Here is a 16,856-nt window from a genome sequence, read left to right on the forward strand (position 1 = left end):
GCCTCCCCACTGTGTGTCTGTCAGAGGAACACAACATGGATGACCCATTTCACTGTGTGCATAGCTACACAACATGGATGACCTGTTTCACTGTTTTCCTAGCTACACAACATGGATGACCTGTTTCACTGTGTTCATAGCTACACAACATGGATGACCTGTTTCACTGTGTTTCTAGCTACACAACATGGATGACCTGTTTCACTGTGTTCATAGCTACACAACATGGATGACCTGTTTCACTGTGTTCATAGCTACACAACATGGATGACCTGTTTCACTGTGTTTCTAGCTACACAACATGGATGACCCATTTCACTGTGTTCCTAGCTACACAACATGGATGACCTGTTTCATGTGTTCATAGCTACACAACATGGATTACCTGTTTCACTGTGTTCCTAGCCACACAACATGGATGACCTGTTTCACTGTGTTCATAGCTACACAACATGGATGACCTGTTTCACTGTGTTCATAGCTGATCCTCATCTAGAGGTGATGGTCTGCCTGCAATGTGACCACTTTCCATTGCCACACACACACACACACACACACACACACACACACACACACACACACACACACACACACACACACACACTGTAAGTGGACTCCTGTGTCATGTCCCCTGTCAACTGCCTCGTGTCTCTCTAACAATAGCTAGGGCCAGGGGATATAAACAAAAGTTAAAAAAGCAATAAAAAATGAACAGTAAACATTACACTCGCAGAAGTTCCAAAAGAATAAAGACATTTCAAATGTCATATTATGTCTATATACAGTGTTGTAACGATGTGCAAATAGTTAAAGTGCAAAAGGGAAAATAAATAAACATAAATATAGGTTGTATTTACAATGGTGTTTGTTCTTCACTGGTTGCCCTTTTCTTGTGGAAACAGGTCACAAATCTTGCTGCTGTGACGGCACAATGTCCTGTTTCACCAAGTAGATATGGGAATTTATCCAAATTGGATTTGTTTTTTGAATTCTTTGTGGGTCTGTGTAATCTGAGTCTCTAATATGGTCACACATTTGACAGGAGGTTAGGAAGTGCAGCTCAGTTTCCAATTCATTTTGTGGGCAGTGTGCACATAGCCTGTCTTCTCTTGAGAGCCAGGTCTGGCTATGGCGGCCTTTCTCAATAGCAAGGCTATGCTCACTGAGTCTGTACATAGTCAAAGATTTCCTTAAGTTTGGGCCAGTCACAGTGGTCAGGTATTCTGCCACTGTGAACTCTCTGTTTAGGGCCAAATAGCATTCCAGTTTGCTCTGTTTTTTTGTAAATTCTTTCCAATTTGTCAAGTAATTCTCTTTTTGTTTTCTTATGATTTGGTTGGGTCTAATTGTGTTTCTGTCCTGGGGCTCTGTGGGGTCTGTTTGTGTTTGTGAACAGAGCCCAAGGACCAGAGGTTCATCTCTCTGTAGGTGATGGCTTTGTTATGGAAGGTTTGGGAATCGCTTCCTTTAAGGTGGTTGTAGAATTTAACGGCGATTTTCTGGATTTTGATAATTAGCGGGTATCGGCCTAATTCTGCTCTGCATGCATTATTTGGTGTTTTACGTTGTACACAGAGGATATTTTTGCAGAATTCTGCATGCAGAGTCTCAATTTGGCGTTTGCCCCTTTTTGTGAATTATTGGTTGGTGAGTGGACCCCAGACCTCACAACCATAAAAGGCAATGGGTTCTATAACTGATTCAAGTATTTTTAGCCAGATCCTAAATCATATGTCAAATTTGATGTTTTATGCCCTTCTTGCCTTGTCTCTCAGATCGTTCACAGCTTTGTGGAAGTTACCTGTGGCGCTGATGTGACTCTCTCTGACTCTCTCTGTCTCTCTCTCTGACTCTCTCTGTGTCTCTCTCTCTGACTCTCTCTCTGTCTCTCTCTCTCTGTCTCTCTGACTTTCTCGCTCTCACCGACCCTCTCTCTGACTCTTTCTCTCTCTGACTCTCGCTCTCTCTGACTCTCTCTCTGACTCTCTCTGACTCTCTCTCTCTGACTCTGACTCTCTCTCTACCTTTGGCTAAAGCCTGTCTCTGGCCAGGGTATATGACACATACACACACACACACACACACACACTTGTTGGCGATGACTGCAAGGGAGTTGGCAGCCACTTTAGGAACATGTGTCTTCCTTCTGAGGACTAGAAGATGAGCTATCAGCTAGGAAGTGTTTTAGTATTTTCACAGAGAGAGGTTGGGAGGTGAGGGCTTTGTGTCAGTGTTTGTTGGAGGGGAAGAGAAGAGGGGAGATAAGGAGAGGGAAAAGAGGGGAGAAGAGGAGAAAAGAGGAGATGAGAGGAGAGGAGAGGAGAGGAGAGGAGAGGAGAGGAGAGGAGAGGAGAGGAGAGGAGAGGAGAGGAGAGGAGAGGAGAGGAGAGGAGAGGAGAGGAGAGGAGAGGGGGAGAAGGGTCTCGAGATTGGGAACAGCATGGCAAGATGACAACAGCTGGGCACTCACCCAACCACCCACTTACAGACACACAAACACCTGCACACATGTATGCACAGTTGCAAACACTTACAGACGCGTCAACAGTCAGGCACACACACACACACACACACACACAAACAACTACAGCCCTGCATGTAGGAAATGGACTCATGGTGGGAGGGAGAGGGGGAAGAATAGAAAGACAGAATGACAGCCCCCCTCCATTAACAGTCCCCTGTGAGGGATCACTTACACTCATTTAATCTCGTTTACATCAGGAACTGTCACTCACTACTACACATCCCCAGTGTCACTCATCACTACAGATCCCCAGTGCTGTCCTGTCTACATGCCTTATATTATGCCTCAGGGAGGGAAAGAGAAACTAACTCTCTCCTCATTTTTTTAAATGTTCCCTTTTTTTAACTAGGCAAGTCAGTCAAGAACAAATTCTTATTTACAATGACGGCCTACCCCGGCCAAACCCTAAGCCAGACGACGTCGGGCCAATTGTGCGCCGCCCTATGGGACTCCCAATCACAGCCGGATGTGATTCAGCCTGGATTTGAACCAGGGGCTGTAGTGACGCCTCCTGCACTGAGATGCAGTGCCTTAGACCGCTATGCCACTTGGGAGGGTTACTAGGGTTACTCCTGTTTGCCAGAATCTTTTTCCAGTCTCTCCACCCTTCTTCTTTCTCTCTTTCTATTAGACCTCTCTCTCTCACCTCTCTTTCCGTCTTTCTCTTTCTCCACTCTCTTCCCTCTCTCCGTCTCTATCTCTCCCTCCTCTCTTTATCTCTGCCTTCCCCATCTCTCTCACTCTCTGTCTGGTCTAGGTGAGTCACACTGCTGTTGAGTGAGGTGTTGGATGTGGGCCACACTGCAGACATTTGCTGCTCTCTCTCTCTGTGGGGGCTTGTTTTATTTTTGTCTGGGTTGAGGAACTCACAGAGACAGTGAGAGACAGAGGGAGAGACAGAGAGAGAAAGAGAGAGACAGTGAAAGAGAGGGACATACAGAGACAGTGAGAGGGACAGATAGACAGAGAAGGAAAGAGTGAAAAATACCAGCTCACTACTCATTAGAGAGAGTTCCCTGTCTGTAGTCCCAGGGGTCTGCTTTGGAGGTTTGGGGCAGATCTCTGTTCTGATATTTCTCATGTAAAAGCTCCTGCTCCTTTGTCAGCTGGACTGGCCCTGTTATCTTAAACAGCTTCTTAGCAGGAAGACTAGGGGTGGATGACTGGATTGGCTTACTGTGTGTGTGTGTGTGTGTGTGTGTGTGTGTGTGTGTGTGCATACGTGTTTGTTTTGATTTACAGGAAGGTCTGACCTTCTTTATCATTAGGTATCTGCTAGTGTATCGTTGTCTGCTCGTGAAAGAGTGTGTGTGTACATTCTAATGTGTGTGTGTGTGTGTGGGGGGGGGGTTAGGGTTAGGGTTAGGGGGGGCACATTCAGCTGACTTACATTGGAGTTGCACTTGTAGATGGAGTGTGTGATGGTCTCCACGAAGTGATGCCTCATACAGCGGTCTGGTTCTGTGTCTCCATGGTGTGTGCTGTGTCCGCTCTCCGTCTTACTGCTGCTGGCCTGCACTACCACCACTAGGGGGCAGAAGACCAGCAACAGCAGCAGCCCTGAGGGGGGAGAAAGGGGGGCTGGGGGCCGCATACTGGTGCCAGGGAGGGCTGGCTGGGAAGTGGGAAGGGTGTAGGGAGTAGGGGGTAAAGTCAAAGTGGCATGGAGGAATTTCAGAGGGAGACACACAGAGGGTGAGAGAGGGACACCCTCTTTCTTTCTCCCTGTCCACTCCTTTTTATGCCTCTCTGTTTGTCTGTTTGCATCTCTTCTCACTGGGAGTGACTTTTTTCTCTCTGTTTCGGTTTTTTATTCTCTTTACTGATGTGATGGAGTGAGGCTTTCCCTGCTTCTCTTTCTATAATGGCAGTGTAAACCCCAATGTGCTGTCATTACTCCATTTTTTTTAGGAAACCTGTTGCACTTAATATGTCTGAGTAGCCTACAGTTACTTAAAATTATTTTGTAGTCGTTACTCAAACCAATAGAGTCACTGTGACCCTGTAGGACATGTGTCAAACTCATTCCACGTTGGGCCCGAGTGTCTGCGGGTTTTTGCTCCTCCCTTGTACTTGATTGATGAATTAAGATCACTAATTAGTGGTTGTCTAGGGCTTAATTGAAAGGAACAACTACTCATTCCATGCAGACACTAAGCCCTCCATGGAATGAGTTCGACACCCCTGCTGTAGGGGTCCAGATTTGAGTTGTATCAGCTTGAACATTTTGAGAAACGCCCCAGCTAAGCTACGCCTCCAATATAATTTCTCAGTGTGACTTGTCTTTTCGAGTGAATTGTTGGCTTACCACCCATGACTGTATTTGTTAGTGACAGAGACATGGTTTTCAGTTCTGTGGCCTTCACCAAACAAGTTCCTAAGTGAACGTTGTCATTAAACTCTTTATGACAATACATTACATAGCTTATAAGGCCTTATTTTGAGGCCTATCTTCACCCTAATACAGTGGCCTGAAACTCATGGTTTACAAGCCAAATCAGGCCTACAAGTAGGGTTGCATAATTCTGCTAACTTTCCCCACATTTTCAGGAATCAGCCAACCAGGATTTCTGAAATACATGGGAAATTTACGAGACTTTTTCAATCCTACCTGCAAGTCACATTATGCTGGCTTGCAAAGTGATGTGCCATTCCTATTGGAATCCTGAGCTTTGTTATCAAAAAGTTAGCATTCTTATTCACCCGCAACCAGCATTTTTAATGACTGCTAGGGTTAAGAACTGTATGATGAGACTACCTAAGCCATTTAAACTGGAACAACCATTTCAGTAACGGGTGCAAAAACATTTACCTAAATGATTTGATTAGTTTACAAAAATGTATGTTATTTATCTTTGTGTAGCATAAGATTAATCTATCATTCAATGTACATGCAAAAACACAGATATTTAGAACATTCCCAAAAATATGCCTGCAGTAGAGCATGCTGGGTAAAACATTTCCTTTGTTATCATAACTTTTTTTTTAAATAGAGTTGATGTGACTTTGAGTCAGATCCACATAAACATTTGAAGTAATAATGACTTTTCATCAACTTTGAGTTCAACTTACTAGAAGTATTTGAGTTCAAAATGCGTTAGGGTTTACAGTGGGTGTTGGTGTGGAGCTCCTAGCCTTGGCCCAGGGTGCTGCTGGGAGGAGGGAGGCTGGTCTGTGGATCCTCCTAGCCTTGGCCCAGGGTGCTGCTGGGGGGGGAGGGAGGCTGGTCTGTGGATCCTCCTAGCCTTGGCCCAGGGTGCTGCTGGGGGGGAGGGATGCAGGTCTGTGGATCCTCCTAGCCTTGGCCCAGGGTACTGCTGGGGGGGAGGTAAGCTCTTCTGTTGGTCCTCTTCCTGGACCTCTCCATCTCTCCTGTCTATTGGTCTGGATCTGGGAAGAGAGGGAGAGAAAGACGGGAGGAGAGGTGGGTCATCTCTATTTTCTGAAGCCCTTTTCTCAAACTAAGATATTAAGGTGAAAAATACTTTGTGGTTTATATAATTCCCCTCTAATCAGGGAATGATTCAGACCTGGGACACTAGGTGAGTAGAATCCCTGGCCAATCAGTGGTATGAATTAATACATTTACAGAAGAGCTCCGGACCTTTGTGTTTTTCTCTGGCTCCTTATGGCTTGTGGGTAGAAGCTGTTTAGAAGCCTCCTGGATCCTAGATTTGGCGCTCCAGTACCGCCTGCCGTGCGATAGCAGAGAGAACAGTCCATGACGAGAGTGGCTGGAGTGTTGACAATTTTTTGGGCCTTCCTCTGACATGAGGATGATGATGATGACGATGATAAATATGACTACGATGATAACGATGACTACAATGATAACTATGACAACTATGATAACTATGGAAACGATGACAACGATAACACCAGTTGCTATGCCAGGCAGGTATGTGTGATATTGAAAGGAGCTGTGGGATAAACAACCGCGAAGGCTGGGAGTCTGAGAGGTAGAGGTAGGCTGTTCTCCTCAGTAAGAATAGACTGGGATGTCTGCTGTGCTGTCTAAACCCTGTAGCAGCAGGTTACCGGCCAGCTAAACATCTCAGGGAGTATTTATTTTAACAGAACACCTGATACTTCTATTCCTAACAGGAGGAATTACAAAGAAAAACACTAGGATGGATGGAGAGGTGGAGGGAAGGATGAATGGAGGGAAGGAGGAATGGAGATAGTGGGAGGGGGGGTTGTTTTAAATGAATATTTTATTCTGCGATTTTACAAATGAGGAAACCCTAGCAGAGTTGAGTGGAAAGGAAGAAAAATGTTAAAAAATACCCTACATTATGTCTAAACAACAACAATACCCTACATAATGTCTAAACAACAACAATACCCTACATTATGTCTAAACAACAACAATACCCTACATTATGTCTAAACAACAACAATACCCTACATTATGTCTAAACAACAACAATACCCTACATTATGTCTAAACAACAACAATACCCTACATGTCTAAACAACAACAATACCCTACATTATGTCTAAACAACAACAATACCCTACATTATGTCTAAACAACAACAATACCCTACATTATGTCTAAACAACAACAATACCCTACATTATGTCAAAACAACAACAATACCCTACATAATGTCTAAACAACAACAATACCCTACATAATGTCTAAACAACAACAATACCCTACATTATGTCTAAACAACAACAATACCCTACATTATGTCTAAACAACAACAATACCCTACATTATGTCTAAACAACAACAATACCCTACATTATGTCTAAACAACAACAATACCCTACATTATGTCTAAACAACAACAATACCCTACATTATGTCTAAACAACAACAATACCCTACATTATGTCTAAACAACAACAATACCCTACATTATGTCTAAACAACAACAATACCCTACATTATGTCTAAACAACAACAATACCCTACATTATGTCAAAACAACAACAATACCCTACATTATGTCTAAACAACAACAATACCCTACATTATGTCTAAACAACAATTTATTTCACCTTTATTTAACCAAGTAGGCAAGCTGAGAACAAGTTCTCATTTACATTGCGACCTGACCAAGATAAAGCAACAACATAGAGTTACACATGGAGTAAAACAAACATACAATCAATAATATAGTAGAAAAATAAGTCTATGTACAATGTGAGCAAATGAGGTGAGATAACGGAGGTAAAGGCAAAAAAGGCCATGGTGGCGAAGTAAATACAATATAGCAAGTAAAACACTGGAATGGTAGATTTGCAGTGGAAGAAAGTGCAAAGTAGAAATAGAAATAATGGGGAGCAAAGGAGCAAAATAAATAAATAAATACAGTAGGGGAAGAGGTAGTTGTTTGGGCTAAATTATAGATGGGCTATGTACAGGTGCAGTAATCTGTGAGCTGCTCTGACAGCTGGTGCTTAAAGCTAGTGAGGGAGATAAGTGTTTCCAGTTTTAGAGATTTTTGTAGTTCGTTCCAGTCACTGGCAGCAGAGAACTGGAAGGAGAGGTGGCCGAAGGAGGAATTGGCTTTGGGGGTGACCAGAGAGATATACCTGCTGGAGCGCGTGCTACGGGTGGGTGCTGCTATGGTGACCAGCGAGCTGAGATAAGGGGGAACTTTACCTAGCAGGGTCTTGTAGATGACCTGGAGCCAGTGGGTTTGGCGACGGGTATGAAGCGAGGGCCAGCCAACGAGAGCGTACAGGTCGCAGTGGTGGGTAGTATATGGGGCTTTGGTGACAAAACAGATGGTACTGTGATAGACTGCATCCAATTTATTGAGTAAGGTATTGGAGGCTATTTTGTAAATGACATCGCCGAAGTCGAGGATCAGTAGGATGGTCAGTTTTACGAGGGTATGTTTGGCAGCATGAGTGAAAGATGCTTTGTTGCAAAATAGGAAGCCAATTCTAGATTTAACTTTGGATTGGAGATGTTTGATGTGAGTCTGGAAGGAGAGTTTACAGTCTAACCAGACACCTAGGTATTTGTAGTTGTCCACATATTCTAAGTCAGAACCGACCAGAGTAGTGATGTTGGACCGGCTGGCAGGTGCGGGCAGCGATCGGTTGAAGAGCATGCATTTAGTTTTACTTATATTTAACAGCAGTTGGAGGCCACGGAAGGAGAGTTGTATGGCATTGAAGCTCGTCTGGAGGGTAGTTAACACAGTGTCCAAAGAAGGGCCAGAAGTATACAGAATGGTGTCATCTGCATAGAGGTGGATCAGAGTCAATACCATACATTATTATGTCAAAAGTCCCTCAATGATAATTTCCTCTGTAGGAACAGGTCAGTCCCTGATCTGGAGTCCTGTTACTGAGAGGGTCTCGAGACAGGGAGCCACGGCCTTCACACACACACACACACACACACACACCACACACACACACACACACACACACACACACACACACACACACACACACACATACACACACACACACACACACACACACACACACACGGATGCACACACAGCCGCACACACACACTGCTTTCCCAAGCCCCCACACACCACCTCTCCATACACTCCCCCACCCCTCAACTGCCCAACAATCTCTTAACACCAATGAATGCCATTTGTCAGGAGAACAATAAAAAGCAAAACATTTCATGGAAAGAAAAGTAAATCATGAATACAGATGAAAATATGTAGTATGGATGGCGGTGGCTTAGCAGTCGTGAGAGAACTTGTTGGGAGAGCAATTTGTTTTAATGAAAAGTCATTCCTGGAGGAGAAGAAAGGGTCTGGCTCGAGGTTGTTTGTGCTTGTATTGGGTTTCTTCTCTTTGTAATAAAATAACTGAGTTCTCTGTGTGTGTGTGCGTGTAGAGGGAGTATGGGAATAACATTGGAGAGGCTGCCAGGTCACCCCAAGCATCACACACCCACGTGCTCCTTGCTCCCCCCACACACAAAAAAACACACACACGCACATATACACACTATAACACACAGACACTTGTAACGGGCGTCGTAAGGATTGGACCAAGGTGCAGCGGGAACGTGTACACTCATCTTCTTTATTAAATCAAAAGAAGGAAAAACAAAAGAAATACGTATACAAAACAACGAATGACACTAAACAGTCCTGTCAGGTGCACAGACACAAAACAGGAGACAACTACCCACAAATCCCATAGAAAAAACACCCCTCTTAAATAAGACCTTCAATTAGAAGTAACGAGGAGCAGCTGCTTCCAATTGAAGGTCAACCCCATTAACTAAACATAGAAATAGAAAGACTAGAACTAACATAGAAATAAACTAACAAGAACATAGCCCAACAAACCCCGAAACACTTTAACCTGTTGGGGCTAGGGGGCAGTATTTGCACGGCCGGATAAAAAACGTACCCGATTTAAACTGGTTACTACTCTTGCCCAGAAATGAGAATATGCATATCATTAGTAGATTTGGATAGAAAACGCTCTAAAGTTTCTAAAACTGTTTGAATGGTGTCTGTGAGTATAACAGAACTCATATGGCAGGCCAAAACCTGAGAAGATTCCATACAGGAAGTGCCCTGTCAGACAATTCGTTCTCCTTCTGTGGCATCTCTATCAAAAATACAGCATCTCTGCTGTAACGTGACATTTTCTAAGGCTTCCATTGGCTCTCAGAATGTGCCAGAAAGTGGAATGACGTCTCGCAGTCTCTGATGTTCAGAACTAGCATACCCACCGCAAACCTCCGGTGAATTTACTAAATTACTCACGATTAACGTTCACAGAATACATAACAATTATTTGAAGAATTATAGATACAGAACTCCTTTATGCAATCGCGGTGTCAGATTTTAAAATAACTTTTCGGCGAAAGCACATTTTGCAATATTCTGAGTAGATAGCCCGGCCATCACGGCTAGCTAATTTGACAGCCACCAAGTTTGGCCCTCACCAAACTCAGATTTACTATAAGAAAAATTGGATTACCTTTGCTGTTCTTCGTCAGAATGCACTCCCAGGACTTCTACTTAAACAACAAATGTTGGTTTGGTTCCAAATAATCCATAGTTATATCGAAATAGCGGCGTTTTGTTCGTGCGTTCAAGACACTATCCGAAGGGTGACGCGCCCGGCGCGTTTCGTGACAAAAAAATTCGAAATATTCCATTACCGTACTTCGAAGCATGTCAAACGCTGTTTAAAATCAATTTTTATGCGATTTATCTCGTAAAATAGCGATAATATTCCGACCGGGAGTCGTTGTTTTCGTTCAAAGACTGAGAAAGTAAAATGGACTCTTCACGTGCACGCGTGCACCCGTCTCATTGTTCTCAGATCGACCACTTACCAAATGCGCTACTCTTTTTCAGACAGTAACTGCAGAGTCATCATTCAACGTTCTGGCGCCTTCTGAGAGCCTATGGGAGACTTAGAAAATGTCACGTTACAGCAGAGTTCCTTTGTTTTGGATAGAGATGACAAAGAATGCCAAGAAATGGTCAGAGAGGGCGCTTCCTGTTTGGAATCTTCTCAGGTTTTGGCCTGCCATATGAGTTCTGTTATACTCACAGACACCATTCTAACAGTTTTAGAAACTTTAGGGTGTTTTCTATCCAAATCAAACAATTATATGCATATTCTAGTTACTGGGCAGGAGTAGTAACCAGATTAAATCGGGTACGTTTTTTATCCGGCCGTGCAAACACTGCCCCCTATCCCCAACAGGTTAACGAGAGTCTTTTCTTTAAAATGGTGTAGAATAGTCATATGTTTGCGAAATTGAAGTTATAGCATTTATGAGGTATTTGTATTTCGCGCCACGCGATTCCACTGGCTGTTGACTAGGTGGGGGAGGTTAAACAAACACCCCTCTAACATAGGAACATAGCCCAACAAACCCCGAACCACATAAAACAAACACCCCCTGCCACGTCCTGACCAAACTGCAATAACAAATAACCCCTTAAACTGGTCAGAACGTGACAACACTATAACACACACACTCACTCACACACACACACACACACACACACACACACACACACACACACACACACACACACACACACACACACACACACACACACACACACACACTATAACACACACACACACTATAACACACACACTATAATACACACACTATAACACAGACACACTATAACACACACACACACTATAACACACACACTATAATACACACACTATAACACAGACACACTATAACACACACACACCACACACACACACACACACACACACACACACACACACACACACACACACACACACACACACACACACACACACACTATAACACACATACACACTATAATACACACACACACACACACACTATAACACACATACACACTATAATACACACACTATAACACACACACACTATAACACACACACACTATAACACAGACACACACACACACTATAAAACACACACACACACAGTATAACACACACACCCACTTCTATAAAACACATTGTAACATAAACACTGTAACACACACACACACACTAACACACTAACACACTATAACACACACACATTATAAGACACACACACAAACTGTAACACACACTATAACACAGACACACACTGTAACACACATAACACAAACACTAAAACACACACACACTGTAACACACAAACACTATAACACAGACACACACTATAACACACTGTAACACACACACTAATACACACACACACACTATAACACACACACTATAACACACACACTATCACACACACACACACACACACACACACACTATAACACACACACTGTAACACACACACACTGTAACACACACACTGTAACACACACACTGTAACACACACACACACTAACACTAACACACTATAACACACACACACACACACACACACACACACACCTATAACACACACTTTAACCACACTCTGTAAGACACACACTATAACACACACACACTATAACACACGCACACACTATAACACACACACACACACACACACACACACACACACACACACACACACACACACACACACACACACACACACACACACACTGTAACACAGACACTATAACACACACACACACACACACACACACACACTGTAACACACACACACTATAACACACACACTATAACACACACACACACACACTATAACACACACACACTATAACACACACACACACACACACACACACTATAACACACACACACACACTGTAACACACACACACACACACACACACACACACACACTATAACACGCACACACACTATAACAGACACACACACTATAATACACACACACACACACACTATAACACACTCACACACTATAACACTCACACACTATAACACACACACACTATAACACACACACACACCATAACACACACACACACACACACACACACACACACACGCTATAACACACACGCTATAACACACATACACACACTATAACACACTCACACACTATAACACTCACACACTATAACACACACGCACTATAACACACACACACACACCATAACACACACACACACACGCTATAACACACACGCTATAACACACACACACACACACACACGCTATAACACACACACACACACACACACACACACACACACACACACACACACACACACACACACACACACACAGTAACACACACACACACACACACACAGTAACACACACACACTATAACACACACACACACACACTGTAACACACATACACACTATAACACACACACACACTATAACACACACACACACACACACTGTAACACACACACTATAACACACACACTATAACACACACACACACACACACACACTATAACACACACACACACACTATAACACACACACACACACTGTAACACACACACTGTAACACACACACTAATATACACACACACTAACACTAACACACTATAACACACACACACACACACACACACACACACACACCACTATAACACACACTTTAACCACACTCTGTAAGACACACACTATAACACACACACACACACACACACACACACACACACACACACACACACACACACACACACACACACACACACACACACACACACACACTGTAACACAGACACTATAATACACACACACACACACTGTAACACACACACACTATAACACACACACTATAACACACACACACACACACTATAACACACACACACTATAACACACACACACACACACACACACTATAACACACACACACACACTATAACACACACACACTATCACACACACACACACACACACACTATAACACACACACACACACACTGTAACACACACACACACACACTATAACACGCACACACACTATCACACACACACACACACACACTGTAACACACACACACACACACTATAACACGCACACACACTATACACACACACACACACACTGTAACACACACACACACACACTATAACAGACACACACACTATAATACACACACACACACTATAACACACTCACACACTATAACACTCACACACTATAACACACACACACTATAACACACACACACACCATAACACACACACACACACACACGCTATAACACACACGCTATAACACACATACACACACTATAACACACTCACACACTATAACACTCACACACTATAACACACACGCACTATAACACACACACACACCATACACACACACACACACACACACACACACGCTATAACACACACGCTATAACACACACACACACACCACACACACACACACACACACACACACAGTAACACACACACAGTAACACACACACACACACACACAGTAACACACACACAGTAACACACACACACTATAACACACACACACACACACACACACTGTAACACACACACACACACACTATAACACACACACACACACACACTGTAACACACACACACACACACACACACACACACACACACACACACTATAACACACACACACTGTAACACACACTATAACACGACACACACACACACACTATAACACACACACACACACTATAACACACACGCTCTATAAAACAGACAATCTGACGTACAGACAGACAGACTGATTAATTTGTACGTAGAGAAAGACCAACGGACAGACAGGGACATACAGGCAGACGGACAGACAGAGGGACATGCAGGCAGACAGACTGCGGGACATAGAGGCAGACAGACAGACAGACAGACAGACAGACAGACAGACAGACAGACAGACAGACAGACAGACAGACAGACAGACAGACAGACAGACAGACAGACAGACAGACAGACAGACAGACAGACAGACAGACAGACAGACAGACAGACAGATGAAGGGACTGACTGACAGATGTCCCTATTTAGTTCACATTGGGTCAACCCTTATTACTAATACGTCTGTATCTCTCTCTTTCTCTCTCTTTTTCCCCTGCTTTCCAGTTCTTGTTCACTCCACCCTTTTACAGAAATGCAGCTAATTAAAATTGTTTCCGTCATTACTTGTTAGCTGCCAATACTCCACTCCATAGACAAAACTAATTCACAAGCAATAAACAGGCAATCATTCACCATAAATTACATTGACAAGCCGCCAGCCAGCCAGCCAGCCAGCCAGCCATGCTGCTCTGATGTAACTGGATAACTGTTTGCTATGCTTCAGCTCTATGCTATTCAAGTCGGGGATATCCCTGGGTGGAAGGTGACTACAGATGCTACTTAGTTGGTCTGTGATTGCCACTCATATGAGCTCAGTGATCTGGTGACACCAACACATGGTCTCGCAGGGCAGCTAGAGCAGAGAAGACTGGGGGCTTCCAGAACAATATGAGGACAATGAAGGGCTGGTGTGTCAGCGTACGTTGCGTGTTTCAAGTTTGTAGTTTTATTAGTCATGTGTGTGTGCACGTGTAAGGGGAACCCTCAATCCCTGAGAGTAGTGGTTAGAGCGAGGGACACTTGTGTCTGAGAGAGAGAGAGAGAGAGAGAGTGTGTGTGTGTGTGTGTGTGTGTGTGTGTGTGTGTGTGTGTGTGTGTGTGTGTGTGTGTGTGTGTGTGTGTGTGTGTGTGTGTGTGTGTGTGTGTGTGTGTGTGTGTGTGTGTGTGTGTGTGTGTGTGTGTGTGTGTGTGTGTGTGTGTGTGTATGTGGTCTGTTTGAGTCCCCTTAATTGGGGGAATTGTTTGAGGGCAGAGGGCCAGAGAGGGGTAAGGGGCAGACTGCGGTCCTCTCCCCAAGCTCCCCTACACCTGCCCTGGATTCAGATTCATAGAACCCTGGTGGTACACAAAGAGCAGCTGGAGCCTCCGATCTCCTCTACGCTGCTATTGATACCTTGTAATGGCTCCAATTGTTGTAATAAACCATTCTCCCTCTCTCTGTCTAACTTTCTATCTCTCTCTCTCTCTCCCTCTCTCTATCTCTCACTCTCTCTCTCCCTCTCTCTGTCTAACTTTCTCTCTATCTCTCCCTCTCTCTATCTCTCACTCTCTCTGTCTAACTTTCTCTCTCTCTCTCCCTCTCTCTGTCTAACTTTCTCTCTCTCTCTCTCTCTCTCTCTCTCCCTCTCTCTGTCTCTCACTCTCTCTCTCCCTCTCTCTGTCTAACTTTCTATCTCTCTCTATCTCTCACTCTCTCTGTCTAACTTTCTCTCTCTCTCCCTCTCTCTGTCTAACTTTCTATCTCTCTCTCTCTCTCTCTTTCCCTCTCTGTCTCTCACTCTCTCTCCCTCTCTCTGTCTAACTTTCTCTTTATCTCTCCCTCTATCTCTCACTCTCTCTGTCTAACTTTCTCTCTCTCTCTCCCTCTCTCTGTCTAACTTTCTATCTCCCCCTCTCTCTGTCTAACTTTATCTCTCTCCCTCTCTCTGTCTAACTTTCTCTCTGTCTCTCACTCTCTCTCTCTGTCTAACTTTCTCTCTGTCTCTCCCTCTCTCTGTCTAACTTTCTCTCTGTCTAACTCTCTCTGTCACTGTCTAACTTTCTCTCTCTCTCTCTCTCTCTCTCTCTCTCTCTCTGTCTAACTTTCTCTCTGTCTAACTCTCTCTGTCTCTGTCTAACTTTCTCTCTCTCTCTCTCTCTCTCTCTCTCTGTCTAACTTTCTCTCTGTCTAACTTTCTCTCTGTCTCTCCCTCTCTCTTTTTTTCAAATTCAAGCTGCTTTATTGGCATGAAAAACAATGTGTCAATATTGCCAAAACAACAATGTATACAATATACATTGTAATACAGTTATAAACAATAACAGATAATAATATAAAATGGCAGTGAATAATAATACAAAATTTAATATAAAAATAATAACAATAAAATAGTAGTAAAATAATAGTAAAATAGTAGAAT

General features: G+C 43.5%; 1 protein-coding gene across 1 annotated transcript in view; it reads right to left on the reverse strand.

Moving 5' to 3' along the window:
• Nucleotides 1-16,856, reverse strand: part of LOC106586792 (norrin-like) — a 55,354-nt gene that overhangs the window by 3,741 nt on the left and 34,757 nt on the right. The window contains exon 2 of the mRNA XM_014174451.3: nt 3,915-5,914. Coding sequence (XP_014029926.1) covers nt 3,915-4,118 — 204 coding nt within the window. The 5' untranslated portion in view covers nt 4,119-5,914. The remainder of the gene's footprint in view (nt 1-3,914; nt 5,915-16,856) is intronic.

The sequence above is a fragment of the Salmo salar genome, chromosome 25 (genome assembly GCF_965601325.2).
Source record: "Salmo salar chromosome 25, fSalSal1, whole genome shotgun sequence".
Taxonomy (NCBI): Eukaryota; Metazoa; Chordata; class Actinopteri; order Salmoniformes; family Salmonidae; genus Salmo; species Salmo salar.